This window comes from Euprymna scolopes, chromosome 43 (assembly GCF_053919585.1).
Source record: "Euprymna scolopes isolate OS-2025 chromosome 43, ASM5391958v1, whole genome shotgun sequence".
Taxonomy (NCBI): Eukaryota; Metazoa; Mollusca; class Cephalopoda; order Sepiida; family Sepiolidae; genus Euprymna; species Euprymna scolopes.
The window spans coordinates 48,697,171-48,722,914 of record NC_136524.1 but is presented as its reverse complement, the minus strand read 5'-3'; the positions used below and the strand labels follow the sequence as shown (position 1 = coordinate 48,722,914).

Below are 25,744 nucleotides of genomic sequence, written 5' to 3'. Positions count from 1 at the left end.
TTTGATATAGTGTGCCTGTTTTTTTTTTAAATAATAAATAATTTTTTCCACTATATTTCAGTGTTAGTAGCCAATAAAAATGGAACATTTGAATTGCCCTCAATTACTTCCAATTCATTTATCTTACAAGAAAACAATCTCAAACTGCTTATTATGAATGTCTTACAATTTTTCTTCCATTTACAATTTAAGATTTTTAACATTTTTAGCTTTAATGAATTTTATAAAAACACAATTCATTGCAGAGATAATTATATACATTTACTTTTTCAGTGTCTGAATTTTTTTTATTTCCATTTTTATTTAGGGTGAGTGGGAATTTCAATTACACCAATTTCTGCAATATGGTATCTTTTGTTTATTTAGTTGTTAGGTTAAAGTACGGAATAATTTTCTAAATTTTTATGCTATTATTTAAGCATGGTACCTTTTTTGTATACAGCTGGGCAAACTTGAGTCCTTGTACTGGAAAAATATCCAGTAAATAAAACATTGGTTAGTAAATCGTTATTTTTTTGCATTTTTTTTTGCATTTCCATACACACACATACACAGTAAATCGAACTTTCTAAGGGAGATAATAACTTCCAATGAATACCGGAAAAATATTCAATAACTAAAACGGTGTTTAGTAAAATGTTATTTTTTGTATTTTTTTTTTTTTTTGCATTTCCGTACACCAAACATGGATATAAATATCACTAAAACATCCGCTGGATCATAAGCTTCATTTCGGTACCTTACTTGCCTTGGTGGATTGCCTGTAGGCTGAGATAAACTGCATCACGCACACATACACACTCACAGAAAGACGGACAGACAGACATTAGGGAACTTAATAAGATTAGTTACTGAGCTTGTAATTAATTATATTTTGTGTTATTTAAAAAAAAATAAAAAAATAAGTTGGGGTAAGATTGCTTACCTGCTGGATGATTGATCGTAGCAATGGGGAGATGAAACCTCATGTCCCAGCAAACATGGGACCCACTACTTGTACCTGCAGCAAGCCAGCATTGAGATTGGTGGATAGCAAACGAAGTTATCAGCCCTGAATTAGAATGAGAAAATTATTTGTAAAATAAACATTAATGGTAGCCAAGTGGTTAACAACACGGTCTGAAAACCTGAGTCTACCAAGTTCGTATTCAGTTCGTCCTTTCATGAAAATCCATACCTGACCTTATGTCTAATCTGCTGGAGAGACACTAAAATAAATCATAAGGCTGCAAGTCTCTCCCTGACAATGTAAGGATGGGCGAAAATCTTATCTGAACCTTGCTTCCTTTATATTGTATGAAGCATTCCTGAAGTTATGCCATCGAAATGTTAACTCAAAACCTGTTTATTTGATTAGGCTTTAGAAAAATTGCACATTTAAAAATTTTAAAGTCTTGGTACTTGTATAGTTTAAAGTTTAAGACATCAAGAAATGAAAATATTGAAAAGAAAAAAATGAAAATATTGAAAAAAAAAAAGAATTATATTGTGCGTACCCGTTATGGAATTAAGTTTTCATACAAAAATAAATTCACTTAATTTGATCAAGTATTTTTTTTTTTTTTTTTTACAGGGTAAAATCGAATTTTAATGAGGTTGGTTGTATCATGGCCATCTTGCCTATTTTGTTGTTGTTGTTGTGGTGGTGGTGGTGGTGGAGGAGGAGGTGGTACGGAGGGAGATAACTCCATCACCGCTTAAGGTTTGTCAAAATTTGGCGAGATTATTTTGAAACATGAGCAGAAAAAAATACTTAGATAAATATTTTAGGTTTTTTTTTTTCACTTATTTTACAGAGTTTCTCTCTTTTTTTTTTTTTTAAAATCCCTTTTTCATTTGTTAATCACTTTTTCGTTTAAAAGGCATCCGCCCTCCTCGGCCGTGAACCAGGCGAGATGGCCATGAGACGATCAATCGCATTAAAATTTGATTTTCCTCTGTAAAAAAGACAAACAAACTACTTGATCAAATTAAGTGAAATTTTTTTTATGAGAACTTTATTCCATAACGACTACGTACAATATGATTTTTTTTTTTTTCGATATTTTCATTTTTTTATGTCTTGATTAAACTAAACAAGTACCAAAGTTTTTTGTTTTTTTATTATTAACATTTCCATCGAAATGCATTAATTTAAAAGATCACCAAAGTAAACAAGCACCTAAAAATTACATACCAGCTTTGTAATCATTTTTCAAGTTCCAGGCAAGTTCGGGCATTCGCATATCCCAACCGATTATATTCCCATTAATTGTGGCATAGGATAACACAGATTTTGAACCTGAAAATTAAGAAAATAAAAAAATTGTAATTAAAAATAAAAACAATTTTTATCCTTAAATTTTTTTTAATGATTCTTCTCCAGAATTCTAACTATATTAAAAAAAAAAAAAAGGAAAAAAATTGGTTCTTCTTTGTTATTGTAGCGAAATCCGACAGTCAAAAAAAAAAAAAAAAATGAATTTTCATTAAAAAATAATGATTGCTATTTATTTAAATGAAATATGTAGAAGGCGGTACAATGCAGAGGTAACGGAAAGACACAAACTGAAGCAGGTGAGAAAGTTTTATTAATACAAATTAGAAAAGTTGTATTAATAAAACTTTCTCACCTACTTCTGTTTGTGTCTTTCCATTACCTCTGCATTGTACCGCCTTCTACACATTTCATTTAACTACATACTATACAATGCTTCAAGCAAACTACACCCACCTCTTATAACTATTTATTGTTTTCATCAATTTCAACAATAAGCAATGTTATCTATCTAATTGTCCTGTCACAATTAATTAAATGACTGCAGTATTACAGAAAACATATACTTTGTACAAATAGATAATTGCGTGACATCCACCATTAATTGTAATAAGGACCAAGTTACTCCCCTGACTTGATGCTATTTATTAATATACACACTTGAATTCTTTTTCAAAAAAATATTTTCATCAATAATTAATTTTTTATCTTTCATTTATTTATTTATTTTTTGATAATTTTTGGATATGTTCATTACTGCAACATGACAATTCAGCAGACACCATTGGTTTCACTTGAAATTCAATATTTCATTTTTTTAAATTTTGCTACAATAACGAAAAAGAACCAAAAATCTATATGATGTATGTACCTGTAATGAAATGAAAATATCATCTTTCAAATTTCATGTAAATTGATTAAGTAGTTTTATTTTTCAAGAAAAAAACTCAAATTTTATGAGTATCCAAAGAATGTTTGTCTTGTCTGGCATTTTGATAAAAAATTTCAAGAAATAAAGGAATATTTCATACTAAGTTTATATTGTAATAACTACAAACTCCCATTAATTAATTTAAAGTTTTTTTTTATTTAAAAACTAGCAGTTCAACCTGGCTTTGCTCGGGCCCTATGTACTGTTCATAACTTGCCCTACATGTGAATACACTTTATGTAAGATTTCTAATGTTTAAACAAGAAATTAACTGAGTAATTTGGTAGAGACCGCAGGGGTCAAATTTTTTTTAACATTGACCTTAATTTTGATCCCTTAACATTTATTTTTTTGGGCTCAAATCAAATTAAAAAGTTTGATCCATGTCCAAGTAACCTATATTTAAAATTTCAAGTGTTTGGTAGAGTTTTCAAAGGTCAAAATTGTTGAACTTTGACCCCTTGACAGCCCACTTTCTGGCCGAAAACCGATTAAAAAGATTTTCCAAAATCTCAATACACCTTATGTCAAATCTTGAATCTCTAGACCGACAATTGACAGGGTTATTTGGTAGGGAAATGTACGTACGTACGTACGTACACACACACACACACACACACACACACACAGCCATTTTCACTTTTATCACTTTTATAGATATACTAGCATTTCAGCCCTGCATTGCCCGAGTATTTGGAGGTGTATGTTGAGCAAAAAAAAGTGGTAGTAGGAAAGCCGTGCTTAGATCATAGGAAGTTATACACACAAACACACACACGAACGCTACTACTTTATATATATACTAGCATGGGTGCCCGGCGTTGTCCAGGTGTTTGGAGGTGTGTGTTGCTCAAAAAAGAAAAAAAAGTGGTAGTAGGAAGGCAGGCTCGAACCCATACCACGAAGGAGGAAAAGAACGGGAAAAAACGTGACGTCTTTGCTGTTATAACCACCGCTAAACCGGAAGTGACGTAAGTTTAAATTAAAGCTAGACAATCGAAAAAAGGAGACTTTCGACAATATCGGCGAAAAAAGCGACCCCCTCCCTGTAGAAAAATGCCCAGTTGAAGGTGAAGAAATTAATGTTTTTAGCCAATTTTTCAATATTTGTTGTCTGGTAGGTCAAGCTTAAAAACGATACTGATCTTGTGAAAATCCGTCGCCCCTGTCGAAAGTTTTAGGCAGACATGCAAACATACATACATTTATATATTGGTAGCTCAAATTTTTGACCCAAACGGATTAAAAAGCTTGCCCCATCTCTGAATATCCTTTACGTAAAATTTCAAATGCTTAGACCAGAAATTGTCAGAGTAATTTGGTGGAGACTGCAGTGATCAATTTTTTTTTAACTTTGCTCCCTATTATGACCCCTTAACATTGTTTTGGGCTCACATCAAGTTATTAAGTTAGATCCATGTCCAAGAAACCTATATCTAAAATTTCAAGTGTTTAGACTCAAAATTGGCAAAGGAGTTTGGTAGAGTTCTCAAAGGTCAAATCGTTGAACTTTGACCCTATAACAGCCAAATTTCTGGCTGAAAACTGATTACAAAGATTTTCTCAAATCTCAGTACTCTGTATATCAAATTTTGAATCTGTAGACTGAAAATTGACAGAGTTATTGTGTAGGGAAATTTACACAGACAGACAGACACACACACAGAGGCAGACAGACACTTTCACTTTTATAGATATATAGATAGATAAAACGACTTGATCAATTTACTTGATTTTTGAAATATGATATTTTCGTATTGTCACATCATACAGATTTTTCTTTAATTTAGCTTTTCAATATAAGGGAGAATTCTGGACAAGAACTGCTTCTTTTTTTTTGTATTTCAACCTTATATGGTGGCTGCAAATAAAAAAAAAAAACACCAAAGTTCTGATTACAAATGAGGATCACTCAACATTGCCCAGTCGCAAAATATGCCTAAGTATGAAATTTTAATTTCGTATACATTCTTTATCAATTATTTCATATTATATTGTACCCAATATATAGTTATGATTTCAAAAGTAAAAAAAAAGAAGAAAAAAAAAAGACTTTTCAGCTAGAATCGGAACCAAAAGTAAAATTTGTAGCATTCCAGCCAAAGGCATTACCGTATGAACCATCGTCAGTAGGATAAAAAATAGTTGAAAATAAGCTAACATTAATGAGCAAAATATTTGTGTATGCATAGAAGAGCAGTTTAAGCCAATTTATGCTTACCAAATTGTAATTTCTTTCAATTTTGACCCTTAGCAACTAGTTTAACCGAGTAAACACCCATAAAAACTGTCCACAAAAAATGCAATCATTGGAGCCACTTTGCACGACTCTGTGATCTCAAGGAGATACAGTTTGAACAAAATGAAGACAGACAGACAAACATAGTGAGTTTTATAAATGAGATTTGTCTTATTCAAACTATTGTTCTCATCTTGGATGTTGTTCTCACAATATTTCGATCCTGGATATGACCTTAAACTATATCCGATGGTGAGGCCCCAGCTTGCGGGCTTTGGGGAGTGTGGAGCCACCCTTTAATTACTATTGTTCCCAGGTCCACTCTAACCCGGAGTGGTAGTACCTGTTAGGGTCCCAACCATGGGTTAAATAGAAACCAACTTAAAAAACAAATATACTCTATTAAAAAATTGTTCTTCAAAATAACTGGATTCGGCATTAACTAACTTGAAAAGGGTTGATATGTCGTAAAACAAAAACAAACAAACAAACACAATATTTCATTTTTACAATTTTACAATTTTTCAGAAATAAGATTTTAAAATATTTTATTTTTCCCTTATTTTATTCTTTATTTAAAGGGAATAAAGAAAGGAAACTCACTTAAGTTTTCACATTCCATAAGCGATGTTTCTGACAAATTATGCTTCAAGATTTCGTGTTTATAAATGGTGGTATGTATTTAGTCAAAATTATTGATTGCAGTTACCTCCGCTTAGATCTCCCAAACTCTCCAACATTAAAACATACGCTAAAACTCTATAAATTTTATTTTTACTTGTAATTATTTTTCTACAGGATAATTTTTCATAATTTTCAGAATTAATACTAATTTCAAAATCACACACATAACTACGTAATAATGTTTTCACCTGAAATGCGTTGGTTTAAAAGATTACCAATCTACACAAAAACACTGTCATTTTTGCAATTACTACAATTTTTCCCTACAAAAGCAGACACCCAACAGGTGTTAATAAATTTGTTGATAGATGCATAAATACATTATAAAAAGAGAAAATAATTGAGGTGATGGGAGATTTTTTTTACATAGGTATCATCACTTATCAAGGCCCAGGGGGCACTTGAGGATAAGAGTTAAAGTATATACAGTAGTCAATTGGACAATATAGTAATTGTCAGTAATGGAAATTCAGTAAATTTGTTAACTTAAGGGGAACAGCTCATCAAAAACTTGTTTACATTGGACTTGAAGACAACCATATTGTAGTCAGCTGGAAAGCAGGAAAACAGAAGACAGTTCCATAGGCATGCAGTTCTAAGAAAGAAGCTTTGTTCATGGAATCTACGTTTAAGTTTAGGCACAGATAAAGAGTGGGGGGAATTATTGATAGCATTTTCAGCTAGATGAGTGTTTCTTGTGAAACTTTGGCGAGGGGAGACCATAGATTGAAGCTCAGTCAAGCATGGGATAAATTAACTGACCAGCATCAAAGTAATTCATGTCCACAACATGTCCATATTTGGCTGTATCTACATTGTGTTGGTATGCAGCACTCATTTTTCCAGATTCCAGTCTGAAAAAAAAAAAAAAATACACACATATATATATATATATATATATATATATATAGAGAGAGAGAGAGAGAGAGAGAGAAAGAGAGATTAATGATGTACAACAATCAATCTTGTCATTGAATCCTAGCAAAATGATTTCTTCTTTCCTTAAAAAGTTTAAAAAAATATCCTTTGTTCATCAATGCCAGTCATAAGTAGATATTTAAAAAGGTTGGGGGGGGGGGGCTAAAAACAAAAACAAATATTGAAAATGGTTGCAAAAGGTAAAATAAAAGGAAAGAACCTCCCCTCCTCCTATAAACCAGTATATAAAGCAGAAATGAAAAAAAGAAAATGTTTCATAATGTAAATAGAGTGAACATGAAATGTTTGACTTGCTTCTTTATTTGTTGGGCAGTTTTATATTTGCTATGTCTTGTATAATGAGGCATTATATATATATATATATATATATATATATATATATATATATATGATGGCCTCTCTCATCGATTTTGCTGTTTAAACTTCTGCCACAACAACTAATTTGCTCTAAATCCACACAGATGATTTATTTATAGTGGTAAAGGCTTTGTGTAGAAACAACCACACATTTTTTAGTATTACTGCTAACCTTTGTCAGTGCAGATGACTGTGACAGGACAGAATATACAGTAGATCACAGGTTTTTACATCAGAATTCCCTTCTCCTAGATGCATGTGTCAACGAAGACTGGGGGTGCATCTTTCCCAGAGAATTAATACGCCCCGAGATACCAACCTGGAAATTTGGAAACATAAACTTTTTATTTGTTTTTACATAAGCATTAATTTGTCGCTTGATTTTTTGGAATAATACAGTCTCATTCTGTAACAAGTAGGTACAAGATAAAATAATTTTTTTTTTCATTTTTGTTTATTGCTATAAGTGCCTATCTGAATAAGCACCAACATTTTTTTTTTAATTTAGCTATCATTCATCCAGGACAACGTTGATCAAGAATATATGAATTTATGGGTTTTTGTTTTATAGTTTTTGACTTTTAGCTGGACATACTAACATATGCACATACACACAGACAACTGTCCTTTAACTTACTACACATTGCTCTTTATTATAGAGTAAATAGTTCATATATTATTCATTATTTTTATATTATGAGTGGGAAGGGAGTGGGGGCATAACCATTCTTAGGAGGAATAGTTAACTTACTTGAAAACTTGAATTGTTCCATTGTCAGAACCTGAAGCCAACATGTCCGTTCCTTTACAGAATGCCATGTGTTGAATGCGTCCACCTAAATAATATAAAGACGGAGATAGAAGAACATAACAAAAACAAAAAACAAAAAAAAAAACTACATAAGTTAGATAAAAAGTTTCCTCAGCCATATGTAAACCCTAAGAACACTTCAGGAAGAAACCAGAATACATATATGAGCCGAAACACTACAAAATGCCCCCCCCCTCTTTTTTTGATACTGAAACAGAAATACTCCTCTAGGAAGTATCTCAATCCTAACGCAATCCTGTACAAGAGACAAATATGTTGTAAGGCGTATTACTGTTGCCACATCTGGGATGGAGCTCCTAAGAGTACTTTTTCCTGCCTTGACAGGTACATACAAAACCGTATTCGAAATCTCGTGGGCAAGGGCCTTTTTTTCGTCTCCTTTCTTCCTTTTTCGCACAGAAGATACGTTACAAGTCTATCTATGCTCTACCATCTAAAGCAATTCACAATTTATTTTTAGTATTGCTCGAACTGAGTATTGAACCTTCAACCTCCAAAAGAATTACACCTAGAACAGAATTTTACCTCATACTTTATCAGTGATGCAATGCTACGCAGCTTAGGCATCTGTAATCTATTGAGACTACTTTGATAACTATATTTCCGTTTGAACATAAGTTTAAAAAAGTTTTTTTTTTTAAAATTCCACTTTCATCCCAAACAAGGCACAGTGCCACTTTGATGTAGAGGGGCTACTATCGGGGACATAAGTTGCAGAGATACTATGTAGCGAGTTGAGCAGCAAGATATCTGTTCACATTACACTTGAACTTCTGCATATCAATACAGTTGGGAAAGCAAGAACCCGGAAGGGAGTTTCAAAGTCTAGCAATTCTGGGGAAGAAACTATTGGAGTAGAAGGCTCTCTTACACCTAGGGATCTCTACTGTGAAGAGGTGGGATTTAATTGCTTGTTGGGAGTATTTATGTTGGGGGAGTACAACGGCTTGTAGTTGTGGATAAATGGATAAAGTTGAGGTATCTGTTCATGCCATGATATGCAGAGAAAGGAAACATTTTTAAGGATGGCCGTAATATACAATAGATAAAGGATATCATGTTCCTGAATTTTTTAGATGAGGATGATAATTTGTGTTATTTGGATTCTTCAGACTACTGTTCTCATCTTGAGTGTTATTTTCACAACGTTTTGGTCGATGTAACCTCCGACCTTCTTCAGGTGTATCTTTTGAGATAATGATTGATAATTCGTATTATTTGGATTCTTCAGACTACTGTTCTCATCTTGAGTGCTATTTTCACAACGTTTTGGTCGATGTAACCTCCGACCTTCTTCAGGTGTATCTTTTGAGATAATGATTGATAATTCGTATTATTTGGATTCTTCAGACTACTGTTCTCATCTTGAGTGTTATTTTCACAACATTTTGGTCGATGTAACCTCCGACCTTCTTCAGGTGTATCTTTTGAGATAATGATTGATAATTCGTATTATTTGGATTCTTCAGACTACTGTTCTCATCTTGAGTGTTATTTTCACAACATTTTGGTCGATGTAACCTCCGACCTTCTTCAGGTGTATCTTTTGAGATAATGATTGATAATTCGTATTATTTGGATTGTTCACACTACTGTTCTCATCTTGAGTGTTATTTTCACAACATTTTGGTCGATGTAACCTCCGACCTTCTTCAGGTGTATCTTTTGAGATAATGATTGATAATTCGTATTATTTGGATTCTTCAAACTACTGTTCTCATCTTGAGTGTTATTTTCACAACGTTTTGGTCGATGTAACCTCCGACCTTCTTCAGGTGTATCTTTTGAGATAATGATTGATAATTCGTATTATTTGGATTCTTCAGACTACTATTCTCATCTTGAGTGTTATTTTCACAACATTTTGGTCGATGTAACCTCCGACCTTCTTCAGGTGTATCTTTTGAGATAATGATTGATAATTCGTATTATTTGGATTCTTCAGACTACTGTTCTCATCTTGAGTGTTATTTTCACAACGTTTTGGTCGATGTAACCTTCGACCTTCTTCAGGTGTATCTTTTGAGATAATGATTGATAATTCGTATTATTTGGATTCTTCAAACTACTGTTCTCATCTTGAGTGTTATTTTCACAACGTTTTGGTCGATGTAACCTCCGACCTTCTTCAGGTGTATCTTTTGAGATAATGATTGATAATTCGTATTATTTGGATTCTTCAGACTACTATTCTCATCTTGAGTGTTATTTTCACAACATTTTGGTCGATGTAACCTCCGACCTTCTTCAGGTGTATCTTTTGAGATAATGATTGATAATTCGTATTATTTGGATTCTTCAGACTACTGTTCTCATCTTGAGTGTTATTTTCACAACATTTTGGTCGATGTAACCTCCGACCTTCTTCAGGTGTATCTTTTGAGATAATGATTGATAATTCGTATTATTTGGATTCTTCAGACTACTGTTCTCATCTTGGGTTTTATTTTCACAACGTTTTGGTCGATGTAACCTCCAACCTTCTTCAGGTGTATCTTTTGAGATAATGATTAATAATTCATATTATTTGGATTCTTCAGACTACTGTTCTCATCTTGAGTGTTATTTTCACAACATTTTGGTCGATGTAACCTCCGACCTTCTTCAGGTGTATCTTTTGAGATAATGATTGATAATTCGTATTATTTGGATTCTTCAGACTACTGTTCTCATCTTGAGTGTTATTTTCACAACGTTTTGGTCGATGTAACCTCCGACCTTCTTCAGGTGTATCTTTTGAGATAATGATTGATAATTCATATTATTTGGATTCTTCAGACTACTGTTCTCATCTTGAGTGTTATTTTCACAACGTTTTGGTCGATGTAACCTCCGACCTTCTTCAGGTGTATCTTTTGAGATAATGATTGATAATTCATATTATTTGGATTCTTCAAACTACTGTTCTCATCTTGAGTGTTATTTTCACAACATTTTGGTCGATGTAACCTCCGACCTTCTTCAGGTGTATCTTTTGAGATAATGATTGATAATTCGTATTATTTGGATTGTTCACACTACTGTTCTCATCTTGAGTGTTATTTTCACAACGTTTTGGTCGATGTAACCTCCGACCTTCTTCAGGTGTATCTTTTGAGATAATGATTGATAATTCGTATTATTTGGATTGTTCACACTACTGTTCTCATCTTGAGTGTTATTTTCACAACGTTTTGGTCGATGTAACCTCCGACCTTCTTCAGGTGTATCTTTTGAGATAATGATTGATAATTCGTATTATTTGGATTGTTCACACTACTGTTCTCATCTTGAGTGTTATTTTCACAACATTTTGGTCGATGTAACCTCCGACCTTCTTCAGGTGTATCTTTTGAGATAATGATTGATAATTCGTATTATTTGGATTCTTCAGACTACTGTTCTCATCTTGAGTGTTATTTTCACAACGTTTTGGTCGATGTAACCTCCGACCTTCTTCCGGTGTATCTTTTGAGATAATGATTGATAATTCATATTATTTGGATTCTTCAGACTACTGTTCTCATCTTGAGTGTTATTTTCACAACGTTTTGGTCGATGTAACCTCCGACCTTCTTCAGGTGTATCTTTTGAGATAATGATTAATAATTCATATTATTTGGATTCTTCAGACTACTGTTCTCATCTTGAGTGTTATTTTCATAATGTTTTGGTCGATGTAACCTCCGACCTTCTTCAAGTGTATCTTTTGAGATAATGATTGATAATTCGTATTATTTGGATTCTTCAGACTACTGTTCTCATCTTGAGTGTTATTTTCACAACGTTTTGGTCGATGTAACCTCCGACCTTCTTCAGGTGTATCTTTTGAGATAATGATTGATAATTCGTATTATTTGGATTCTTCAAACTACTGTTCTCATCTTGAGTGTTATTTTCACAACGTTTTGGTCGATGTAACCTCCGACCTTCTTCAGGTGTATCTTTTGAGATAATGATTGATAATTCGTATTATTTGGATTCTTCAAACTACTGTTCTCATCTTGAGTGTTATTTTCACAACGTTTTGGTCGATGTAACCTCCGACCTTCTTCAGGTGTATCTTTTGAGATAATGATTGATAATTCATATTATTTGGATTCTTCAGACTACTGTTCTCATCTTGAGTGTTATTTTCACAACGTTTTGGTCGATGTAACCTTCGACCTTCTTCAGGTGTATCTTTTGAGATAATGATTGATAATTCGTATTATTTGGATTCTTAAGACTACTATTCTCATCTTGAGTGTTATTTTCACAACGTTTTGGTCGATGTAACCTCCGACCTTCTTCAGGTGTATCTTTTGAGATAATGATTGATAATTCGTATTATTTGGATTCTTCAGACTACTATTCTCATCTTGAGTGTTATTTTCACAACATTTTGGTCGATGTAACCTCCGACCTTCTTCAGGTGTATCTTTTGAGATAATGATTGATAATTCGTATTATTTGGATTCTTCAGACTACTGTTCTCATCTTGAGTTTTATTTTCACAACATTTTGGTCGATGTAACCTCCGACCTTCTTCAGGTGTATCTTTTGAGATAATGATTGATAATTCGTATTATTTGGATTCTTAAGACTACTATTCTCATCTTGAGTGTTATTTTCACAACATTTTGGTCGATGTAACCTCCGACCTTCTTCAGGTGTATCTTTTGAGATAATGATTGATAATTCGTATTATTTGGATTGTTCACACTACTGTTCTCATCTTGAGTGTTATTTTCACAACATTTTGGTCGATGTAACCTCCGACCTTCTTCAGGTGTATCTTTTGAGATAATGATTGATAATTCGTATTATTTGGATTCTTCAGACTACTGTTCTCATCTTGAGTGTTATTTTCACAACGTTTTGGTCGATGTAACCTTCGACCTTCTTCAGGTGTATCTTTTGAGATAATGATTGATAATTCGTATTATTTGGATTCTTCAGACTACTGTTCTCATCTTGAGTGTTATTTTCACAACGTTTTGGTCGATGTAACCTCCGACCTTCTTCAGGTGTATCTTTTGAGATAATGATTGATAATTCGTATTATTTGGATTCTTCAAACTACTGTTCTCATCTTGAGTGTTATTTTCACAAGGTTTTGGTCGATGTAACCTCCGACCTTCTTCAGGTGTATCTTTTGAGATAATGATTGATAATTCGTATTATTTGGATTCTTCAGACTACTATTCTCATCTTGAGTGTTATTTTCACAACATTTTGGTCGATGTAACCTCCGACCTTCTTCAGGTGTATCTTTTGAGATAATGATTGATAATTCATATTATTTGGATTCTTCAGACTACTGTTCTCATCTTGAGTGTTATTTTCACAACGTTTTGGTCGATGTAACCTTCGACCTTCTTCAGGTGTATCTTTTGAGATAATGATTGATAATTCGTATTATTTGGATTCTTAAGACTACTATTCTCATCTTGAGTGTTATTTTCACAACGTTTTGGTCGATGTAACCTCCGACCTTCTTCAGGTGTATCTTTTGAGATAATGATTGATAATTCGTATTATTTGGATTCTTCAGACTACTATTCTCATCTTGAGTGTTATTTTCACAACATTTTGGTCGATGTAACCTCCGACCTTCTTCAGGTGTATCTTTTGAGATAATGATTGATAATTCGTATTATTTGGATTCTTCAGACTACTGTTCTCATCTTGAGTGTTATTTTCACAACATTTTGGTCGATGTAACCTCCGACCTTCTTCAGGTGTATCGTTTGAGATAATGATTGATAATTTGTATTATTTGGATTCTTAAGACTACTATTCTCATCTTGAGTGTTATTTTCACAACGTTTTGGTCGATGTAACCTCCGACCTTCTTCAGGTGTATCTTTTGAGATAATGATTGATAATTCGTATTATTTGGATTCTTCAGACTACTATTCTCATCTTGAGTGTTATTTTCACAACATTTTGGTCGATGTAACCTCCGACCTTCTTCAGGTGTATCTTTTGAGATAATGATTGATAATTCGTATTATTTGGATTCTTCAGACTACTGTTCTCATCTTGGGTTTTATTTTCACAACGTTTTGGTCGATGTAACCTCCAACCTTCTTCAGGTGTATCTTTTGAGATAATGATTAATAATTCATATTATTTGGTTTCTTCAGACTACTGTTCTCATCTTGAGTGTTATTTTCACAACATTTTGGTCGATGTAACCTCCGACCTTCTTCAGGTGTATCTTTTGAGATAATGATTGATAATTCGTATTATTTGGATTCTTCAGACTACTGTTCTCATCTTGAGTGTTATTTTCACAACGTTTTGGTCGATGTAACCTCCGACCTTCTTCAGGTGTATCTTTTGAGATAATGATTGATAATTCATATTATTTGGATTCTTCAGACTACTGTTCTCATCTTGAGTGTTATTTTCACAACGTTTTGGTCGATGTAACCTCCGACCTTCTTCAGGTGTATCTTTTGAGATAATGATTGATAATTCATATTATTTGGATTCTTCAAACTACTGTTCTCATCTTGAGTGTTATTTTCACAACATTTTGGTCGATGTAACCTCCGACCTTCTTCAGGTGTATCTTTTGAGATAATGATTGATAATTCGTATTATTTGGATTGTTCACACTACTGTTCTCATCTTGAGTGTTATTTTCACAACGTTTTGGTCGATGTAACCTCCGACCTTCTTCAGGTGTATCTTTTGAGATAATGATTGATAATTCGTATTATTTGGATTGTTCACACTACTGTTCTCATCTTGAGTGTTATTTTCACAACGTTTTGGTCGATGTAACCTCCGACCTTCTTCAGGTGTATCTTTTGAGATAATGATTGATAATTCGTATTATTTGGATTCTTCAGACTACTATTCTCATCTTGAGTGTTATTTTCACAACATTTTGGTCGATGTAACCTCCGACCTTCTTCAGGTGTATCTTTTGAGATAATGATTGATAATTCGTATTATTTGGATTCTTCAGACTACTGTTCTCATCTTGAGTGTTATTTTCACAACGTTTTGGTCGATGTAACCTCCGACCTTCTTCCGGTGTATCTTTTGAGATAATGATTGATAATTCATATTATTTGGATTCTTCAGACTACTGTTCTCATCTTGAGTGTTATTTTCACAACGTTTTGGTCGATGTAACCTCCGACCTTCTTCAGGTGTATCTTTTGAGATAATGATTAATAATTCATATTATTTGGATTCTTCAGACTACTGTTCTCATCTTGAGTGTTATTTTCATAATGTTTTGGTCGATGTAACCTCCGACCTTCTTCAAGTGTATCTTTTGAGATAATGATTGATAATTCGTATTATTTGGATTCTTCAGACTACTGTTCTCATCTTGAGTGTTATTTTCACAACGTTTTGGTCGATGTAACCTCCGACCTTCTTCAGGTGTATCTTTTGAGATAATGATTGATAATTCGTATTATTTGGATTCTTCAAACTACTGTTCTCATCTTGAGTGTTATTTTCACAACGTTTTGGTCGATGTAACCTCCGACCTTCTTCAGGTGTATCTTTTGAGATAATGATTGATAATTCATATTATTTGGATTCTTCAGACTACTGTTCTCATCTTGAGTGTTATTTTCACAACGTTTTGGTCGATGTAACCTTCGACCTTCTTCAGGTGTATCTTTTGAGATAATGATTGATAATTCGTATTATTTGGATTCTTAAGACTACTATTCTCATCTTGAGTGTTATTTTCACAACGTTTTGGTCGATGTAACCTCCGACCTTCTTCAGGTGTATCTTTTGAGATAATGATTGATAATTCGTATTATTTGGATTCTTCAGACTACTATTCTCATCTTGAGTGTTATTTTCACCACATTTTGGTCGATGTAACCTCCGATCTTCTTCAGGTGTATCTTTTGAGATAATGATTGATAATTCGTATTATTTGGATTCTTCAGACTACTGTTCTCATCTTGAGTGTTATTTTCACAACATTTTGGTCGATGTAACCTCCGACCTTCTTCAGGTGTATCTTTTGAGATAATGATTGATAATTCGTATTATTTGGATTCTTAAGACTACTATTCTCATCTTGAGTGTTATTTTCACAACATTTTGGTTGATGTAACCTCCGACCTTCTTCAGGTGTATCTTTTGAGATAATGATTGATAATTCGTATTATTTGGATTGTTCACACTACTGTTCTCATCTTGAGTGTTATTTTCACAACATTTTGGTCGATGTAACCTCCGACCTTCTTCAGGTGTATCTTTTGAGATAATGATTGATAATTCGTATTATTTGGATTCTTCAGACTACTGTTCTCATCTTGAGTGTTATTTTCACAACGTTTTGGTCGATGTAACCTCCGACCTTCTTCAGGTGTATCTTTTGAGATAATGATTGATAATTCGTATTATTTGGATTCTTAAGACTACTATTCTCATCTTGAGTGTTATTTTCACAACGTTTTGGTCGATGTAACCTCCGACCTTCTTCAGGTGTATCTTTTGAGATAATGATTGATAATTCGTATTATTTGGATTCTTCAGACTACTATTCTCATCTTGAGTGTTATTTTCACCACATTTTGGTCGATGTAACCTCCGATCTTCTTCAGGTGTATCTTTTGAGATAATGATTGATAATTCGTATTATTTGGATTCTTCAGACTACTGTTCTCATCTTGAGTGTTATTTTCACAACATTTTGGTCGATGTAACCTCCGACCTTCTTCAGGTGTATCTTTTGAGATAATGATTGATAATTCGTATTATTTGGATTCTTAAGACTACTATTCTCATCTTGAGTGTTATTTTCACAACATTTTGGTTGATGTAACTTCCGACCTTCTTCAGGTGTATCTTTTGAGATAATGATTGATAATTCGTATTATTTGGATTGTTCACACTACTGTTCTCATCTTGAGTGTTATTTTCACAACATTTTGGTCGATGTAACCTTCGACCTTCTTCAGGTGTATCTTTTGAGATAATGATTGATAATTCGTATTATTTGGATTCTTCAGACTACTGTTCTCATCTTGAGTGTTATTTTCACAACGTTTTGGTCGATGTAACCTCCGACCTTCTTCAGGTGTATCTTTTGAGATAATGATTGATAATTCGTATTATTTGGATTCTTCAAACTACTGTTCTCATCTTGAGTGTTATTTTCACAACGTTTTGGTCGATGTAACCTCCGACCTTCTTCAGGTGTATCTTTTGAGATAATGATTGATAATTCGTATTATTTGGATTCTTCAGACTACTATTCTCATCTTGAGTGTTATTTTCACAACATTTTGGTCGATGTAACCTCCGACCTTCTTCAGGTGTATCTTTTGAGATAATGATTGATAATTCGTATTATTTGGATTCTTAAGACTACTATTCTCATCTTGAGTGTTATTTTCACAACGTTTTGGTCGATGTAACCTCCGACCTTCTTCAGGTGTATCTTTTGAGATAATGATTGATAATTCGTATTATTTGGATTCTTCAGACTACTATTCTCATCTTGAGTGTTATTTTCACAACATTTTGGTCGATGTAACCTCCGACCTTCTTCAGGTGTATCTTTTGAGATAATGATTGATAATTCGTATTATTTGGATTCTTCAGACTACTGTTCTCATCTTGAGTGTTATTTTCACAACATTTTGGTCGATGTAACCTCCGACCTTCTTCAGGTGTATCTTTTGAGATAATGATTGATAATTTGTATTATTTGGATTCTTCAGACTACTGTTCTCATCTTGGGTTTTATTTTCACAACGTTTTGGTCGATGTAACCTCCAACCTTCTTCAGGTGTATCTTTTGAGATAATGATTAATAATTCGTATTATTTGGATTGTTCACACTACTGTTCTCATCTTGAGTGTTATTTTCACAACATTTTGGTCGATGTAACCTCCGACCTTCTTCAGGTGTATCTTTTGAGATAATGATTGATAATTCGTATTATTTGGATTGTTCACACTACTGTTCTCATCTTGAGTGTTATTTTCACAACGTTTTGGTCGATGTAACCTCCGACCTTCTTCAGGTGTATCTTTTGAGATAATGATTGATAATTCGTATTATTTGGATTGTTCACACTACTGTTCTCATCTTGAGTGTTATTTTCACAACGTTTTGGTCGATGTAACCTCCGACCTTCTTCAGGTGTATCTTTTGAGATAATGATTGATAATTCGTATTATTTGGATTCTTCAGACTACTATTCTCATCTTGAGTGTTATTTTCACAACATTTTGGTCGATGTAACCTCCGACCTTCTTCAGGTGTATCTTTTGAGATAATGATTGATAATTCGTATTATTTGGATTCTTCAGACTACTGTTCTCATCTTGAGTGTTATTTTCACAACGTTTTGGTCGATGTAACCTCCGACCTTCTTCCGGTGTATCTTTTGAGATAATGATTGATAATTCATATTATTTGGATTCTTCAGACTACTGTTCTCATCTTGAGTGTTATTTTCACAACGTTTTGGTCGATGTAACCTCCGACCTTCTTCAGGTGTATCTTTTGAGATAATGATTAATAATTCATATTATTTGGATTCTTCAGACTACTGTTCTCATCTTGAGTGTTATTTTCATAATGTTTTGGTCGATGTAACCTCCGACCTTCTTCAAGTGTATCTTTTGAGATAATGATTGATAATTCGTATTATTTGGATTCTTCAGACTACTGTTCTCATCTTGAGTGTTATTTTCACAACGTTTTGGTCGATGTAACCTCCGACCTTCTTCAGGTGTATCTTTTGAGATAATGATTGATAATTCGTATTATTTGGATTCTTCAAACTACTGTTCTCATCTTGAGTGTTATTTTCACAACGTTTTGGTCGATGTAACCTCCGACCTTCTTCAGGTGTATCTTTTGAGATAATGATTGATAATTCGTATTATTTGGATTCTTCAGACTACTATTCTCATCTTGAGTGTTATTTTCACAACGTTTTGGTCGATGTAACCTCCGACCTTCTTCAGGTGTATCTTTTGAGATAATGATTGATAATTCATATTATTTGGATTCTTCAGACTACTGTTCTCATCTTGAGTGTTATTTTCACAACGTTTTGGTCGATGTAACCTCCGACCTTCTTCAGGTGTATCTTTTGAGATAATGATTGATAATTCGTATTATTTGGATTCTTCAAACTACTGTTCTCATCTTGAGTGTTATTTTCACAACGTTTTGGTCGATGTAACCTCCGACCTTCTTCAGGTGTATCTTTTGAGATAATGATTGATAATTCGTATTATTTGGATTCTTCAGACTACTATTCTCATCTTGAGTGTTATTTTCACAACGTTTTGGTCGATGTAACCTCCGACCTTCTTCCGGTGTATCTTTTGAGATAATGATTGATAATTCATATTATTTGGATTCTTCAGACTACTGTTCTCATCTTGAGTGTTATTTTCACAACGTTTTGGTCGATGTAACCTCCGACCTTCTTCAGGTGCATCTTTTGAGATAATGATTAATAATTCATATTATTTGGATTCTTCAGACTACTGTTCTCATCTTGAGTGTTATTTTCATAATGTTTTGGTCGATGTAACCTCCGACCTTCTTCAAGTGTATCTTTTGAGATAATGATTGATAATTCGTATTATTTGGATTCTTCAGACTACTGTTCTCATCTTGAGTGTTATTTTCACAACGTTTTGGTCGATGTAACCTCCGACCTTCTTCAGGTGTATCTTTTGAGATAATGATTGATAATTCGTATTATTTGGATTCTTCAAACTACTGTTCTCATCTTGAGTGTTATTTTCACAACGTTTTGGTCGATGTAACCTCCGACCTTCTTCAGGTGTATCTTTTGAGATAATGATTGATAATTCGTATTATTTGGATTCTTCAGACTACTATTCTCATCTTGAGTGTTATTTTCACAACGTTTTGGTCGATGTAACCTCCGACCTTCTTCAGGTGTATCTTTTGAGATAATGATTGATAATTCATATTATTTGGATTCTTAAGACTACTATTCTCATCTTGAGTGTTATTTTCACAACGTTTTGGTCGATGTAACCTCCGACCTTCTTCAGGTGTATCTTTTGAGATAATGATTGATAATTCGTATTATTTGGATTCTTCAGACTACTATTCTCATCTTGAGTGTTATTTTCACCACATTTTGGTCGATGTAACCTCCGACCTTCTTCAGGTGTATCTTTTGAGATAATGATTGATAATTCGTATTATTTGGATTCTTCAGACTACTGTTCTCATCTTGAGTGTTATTTTCACAAAATTTTGGTCGATGTAACCTCCGACCTTCTTCAGGTGTATCTTTTGAGATAATGATTGATAATTCGTATTATTTGGATTCTTAAGACTACTATTCTCATCTTGAGTGTTATTTTCACAACATTTTGGTCGATGTAACCTCCGACCTTCTTCAGGTGTATCTTTTGAGATAATGATTGATAATTCGTATTATTTGGATTGTTCACACTACTGTTCTCATCTTGAGTGTTATTTTCACAACATTTTGGTCGATGTAACCTCCGACCTTCTTCAGGTGTATCTTTTGAGATAATGATTGATAATTCGTATTATTTGGATTCTTCAGACTACTGTTCTCATCTTGAGTGTTATTTTCACAACGTTTTGGTCGATGTAACCTTCGACCTTCTTCAGGTGTATCTTTTGAGATAATGATTGATAATTCGTATTATTTGGATTCTTCAGACTACTGTTCTCATCTTGAGTGTTATTTTCACAACGTTTTGGTCGATGTAACCTCCGACCTTCTTCAGGTGTATCTTTTGAGATAATGATTGATAATTCGTATTATTTGGATTCTTCAAACTACTGTTCTCATCTTGAGTGTTATTTTCACAACGTTTTGGTCGATGTAACCTCCGACCTTCTTCAGGTGTATCTTTTGAGATAATGATTGATAATTCGTATTATTTGGATTCTTCAGACTACTATTCTCATCTTGAGTGTTATTTTCACAACGTTTTGGTCGATGTAACCTCCGACCTTCTTCAGGTGTATCTTTTGAGATAATGATTGATAATTCGTATTATTTGGATTCTTCAGACTACTGTTCTCATCTTGAGTGTTATTTTCACAACGTTTTGGTCGATGTAACCTCCGACCTTCTTCAGGTGTATCTTTTGAGATAATGATTGATAATTCGTATTATTTGGATTCTTCAAACTACTGTTCTCATCTTGAGTGTTATTTTCACAACGTTTTGGTCGATGTAACCTCCGACCTTCTTCAGGTGTATCTTTTGAGATAATGATTGATAATTCGTATTATTTGGATTCTTCAGACTACTATTCTCATCTTGAGTGTTATTTTCACAACATTTTGGTCGATGTAACCTCCGACCTTCTTCAGGTGTATCTTTTGAGATAATGATTGATAATTCGTATTATTTGGATTCTTCAGACTACTGTTCTCATCTTGAGTGTTATTTTCACAACGTTTTGGTCGATGTAACCTCCGACCTTCTTCAGGTGTATCTTTTGAGATAATGATTGATAATTCGTATTATTTGGATTCTTCAAACTACTGTTCTCATCTTGAGTGTTATTTTCACAACGTTTTGGTCGATGTAACCTCCGACCTTCTTCAGGTGTATCTTTTGAGATAATGATTGATAATTCATATTATTTGGATTCTTCAGACTACTGTTCTCATCTTGAGTGTTATTTTCACAACATTTTGGTCGATGTAACCTCCGACCTTCTTCAGGTGTATCTTTTGAGATAATGATTGATAATTCGTATTATTTGGATTCTTCAGACTACTGTTCTCATCTTGAGTGTTATTTTCACAACGTTTTGGTCGATGTAACCTTCGACCTTCTTCAGGTGTATCTTTTGAGATAATGATTGATAATTCGTATTATTTGGATTCTTAAGACTACTATTCTCATCTTGAGTGTTATTTTCACAACGTTTTGGTCGATGTAACCTCCGACCTTCTTCAGGTGTATCTTTTGAGATAATGATTGATAATTCGTATTATTTGGATTCTTCAGACTACTATTCTCATCTTGAGTGTTATTTTCACAACATTTTGGTCGATGTAACCTCCGACCTTCTTCAGGTGTATCTTTTGAGATAATGATTGATAATTCGTATTATTTGGATTCTTCAGACTACTGTTCTCATCTTGAGTGTTATTTTCACAACATTTTGGTCGATGTAACCTCCGACCTTCTTCAGGTGTATCTTTTGAGATAATGATTGATAATTTGTATTATTTGGATTCTTCAGACTACTGTTCTCATCTTGGGTTTTATTTTCACAACGTTTTGGTCGATGTAACCTCCAACCTTCTTCAGGTGTATCTTTTGAGATAATGATTAATAATTCGTATTATTTGGATTGTTCACACTACTGTTCTCATCTTGAGTGTTATTTTCACAACGTTTTGGTCGATGTAACCTCCGACCTTCTTCAGGTGTATCTTTTGAGATAATGATTGATAATTCGTATTATTTGGATTCTTCAGACTACTATTCTCATCTTGAGTGTTATTTTCACAACATTTTGGTCGATGTAACCTCCGACCTTCTTCAGGTGTATCTTTTGAGATAATGATTGATAATTCGTATTATTTGGATTCTTCAGACTACTGTTCTCATCTTGAGTGTTATTTTCACAACGTTTTGGTCGATGTAACCTCCGACCTTCTTCCGGTGTATCTTTTGAGATAATGATTGATAATTCATATTATTTGGAGTCTTCAGACTACTATTCTCATCTTGAGTGTTATTTTCACAACGTTTTGGTCGATGTAACCTCCGACCTTCTTCAGGTGTATCTTTTGAGATAATGATTAATAATTCATATTATTTGGATTCTTCAGACTACTGTTCTCATCTTGAGTGTTATTTTCATAATGTTTTGGTCGATGTAACCTCCGACCTTCTTCAAGTGTATCTTTTGAGATAATGATTGATAATTCGTATTATTTGGATTCTTCAAACTACTGTTCTCATCTTGAGTGTTATTTTCACAACGTTTTGGTTGATGTAACCTCCGACCTTCTTCAGGTGTATCTTTTGAGATAATGATTGATAATTCGTATTATTTGGATTCTTCAAACTACTGTTCTCATCTTGAGTGTTATTTTCACAACATTTTGGTCGATGTAACCTCCGACCTTCTTCAGGTGTATCTTTTGAGATAATGATTGATAATTCGTATTATTTGGATTCTTCAGACTACTGTTCTCATCTTGAGTGTTATTTTCACAACGTTTTGGTCGATGTAACCTCCGACCTTCTTCAGGTGTATCTTTTGAGATAATGATTAATAATTCATATTATTTGGATTCTTCAGACTACTGTTCTCATCTTGAGTGTTATTTTCACAACGTTTTGGTCGATGTAACCTCCGACCTTCTTCAGGTGTATCTTTTGAGATAATGATTAATAATTCATATTATTTGGATTCTTCAGACTACTGTTCTCATCTTGAGTGTTATTTTCACAACGTTTTGGTCGATGTAACCTCCGACCTTCTTGAAGTGTATCTTGCTGAACTCAGGAATCTTTCTGTCCAACTCAACTGCATAGAATGTTTAACAGAATCCTTCATTTAACTTTTTTTATAATTTATTCATATTTCCTTTTATATAATTTCCCCCCAAAAAGTTTAACAAGATACACCTAAAGATGGTCGGAGGTTACATTGCCCAAAATGTTGTAAAAATAACGCTCAAGATGAGAACAGTAGTCTGAAGAATCCAAATAATACGAATAATCAATTTCATCTAAAAAAAATTCAGAAACCTGTTCTGTTGAGCTGCCAAATTTGTACCTGGTTTCTGATTCCTTAAAAGCATTATCAGCAAAGTCTTTTTTTTTTCTTGATTATTATAGGCTAATAATTGAAATGCTAAAGAGAACAATAATGAGAGCTTGTCCAGACCTCTCTTCCCCATCCCCAATTAAAAAACAAAAATAAAGAAAAATTTGTATGATGTCAGTACCAGTGACAGAAAAAAAAAAATTGTTCACTAAAAAAAAAAAAATCATGTAAATTGATCAAGTAGTTTTATTGTTAAATAAGCAAAATAAAATTTTGTAGCCCAATGAATAACAACAATATCACGACGCCATTTTGAAAACCAGGAAAATAACTCCAAATAATTCAAACTTACAAGGAAAAACTCAAATTCGCTTATAAATGAGTTTCTTTTTTTAAAATAAAACTACTTGATCAATGCACATGATTTTTGGAATATATTTTTGTTCTGCCACAAGTATATACAACATACAGATTTTTTATTTTTTAAATATAGAGGTAGTTCTGGACAAGCACTCAATAATGTTGCCACACGACAATGGTAAGTGCTATAATTGGAAATAATTTACCTTGCTTGTTGTAGGTAATCTTCGATCGGTTTGCTACACTCTTTCCTTCTAAATGTCCGCAGTCCCATAATTTAACAGTTCCATCATTGGAACAAGTGGAAAAGAGAGAATGATCCGTGCAGACGACAATTCTTGAAAAAAAAAAAAAAAAAAAATTATATATATATATAAAGCATTTAAAAAAAAAAATAATGTGATAAAATAATAAACTTGAAATGTACAACAACCGTCAACAAGATCAGACGTATCCTATTCTCTCTTTACAAAGGGCTAACCCTTCAGGGTTAACACTACCAGAAAAATGAAGAGAAAAAAAAAATGACAAAAAAAAAAATCAAATCTTCTTTGAAAAAGGTGTATTGCACTGAAAATTTCAGAAAAATGGAAAAAACAAAAAAAAACAAAACAAAAACAAATTTTAATCATTTAATAAACTATTTCATAATACTTTTTGGTTCTCAAATATTTTTCAAATTAATCTTACAAAATATTTTCAAAGATATGACTAAACTTCTATTTAAAATTTCAGCCAAACAATGCCTTTTCTCTCAATGACGGGCTAATCACTCAGGGTTAATACCACCAGACAAATGAAGAGAAAAAATAAAATACTATAAAAACACAACACTCGTCTTTCAAAAATGAGTATTACATCGAAAGGCTCCCAAAATTTTTTATAACATTTTTGGGTTTTCTAATATAGTAGAACCCGGAATACAGTGGCCCTAGGATATATTTTTTTCAGGTTATGATGTGGAATATGATGATATAATGTTTTTCCGGACCCTGGTTACAGTATGCACTCTGTTTACGGTGTTATTTATAATGTTATTTGATTATATACATATATATTATATACTGTATTGTATTTTGTTACTTTTTTTGGTTCTGTATCCCGGGGTTTGACTGTATTTTAAAATTAATCTTACAAAATGTTTTCAAAGACGTGACCAAACTCCAATTCAAAATTCGAGCCTAACCATGCATATACACATCAACTTCAGGCTTATAACAACCATCAGCAAAACCTGACATATCCTTTTCCTTTTCAGTGAGTAGATGCCCCCCCCCAGGGTTAATACCACCAGAAAAACGAAATGCAACCAAACTCCTATTAGTAAAATAATATTTTTGTCTTTACTTTGGATCACTCTCAAATTATTACAATCTGTTAATTCTGCACTCTAAGAAAAAA

The 25,744-nt window shown here is 33.1% G+C and overlaps 1 protein-coding gene across 1 annotated transcript in view; it reads right to left on the bottom strand.

Annotated features, from left to right (window-relative positions):
* Positions 1-25,744, bottom strand: part of LOC145268329 (phosphoinositide 3-kinase regulatory subunit 4-like) — a 126,318-nt gene that overhangs the window by 9,500 nt on the left and 91,074 nt on the right. Inside the window, exons 28-32 of the mRNA XM_080123819.1 lie at positions 24,550-24,680; positions 8,159-8,243; positions 6,874-6,965; positions 2,177-2,281; positions 926-1,051 (exon numbers count right to left, since the gene is read on the bottom strand). Coding sequence (XP_079979945.1) covers positions 926-1,051; positions 2,177-2,281; positions 6,874-6,965; positions 8,159-8,243; positions 24,550-24,680 — 539 coding nt within the window. The remainder of the gene's footprint in view (positions 1-925; positions 1,052-2,176; positions 2,282-6,873; positions 6,966-8,158; positions 8,244-24,549; positions 24,681-25,744) is intronic.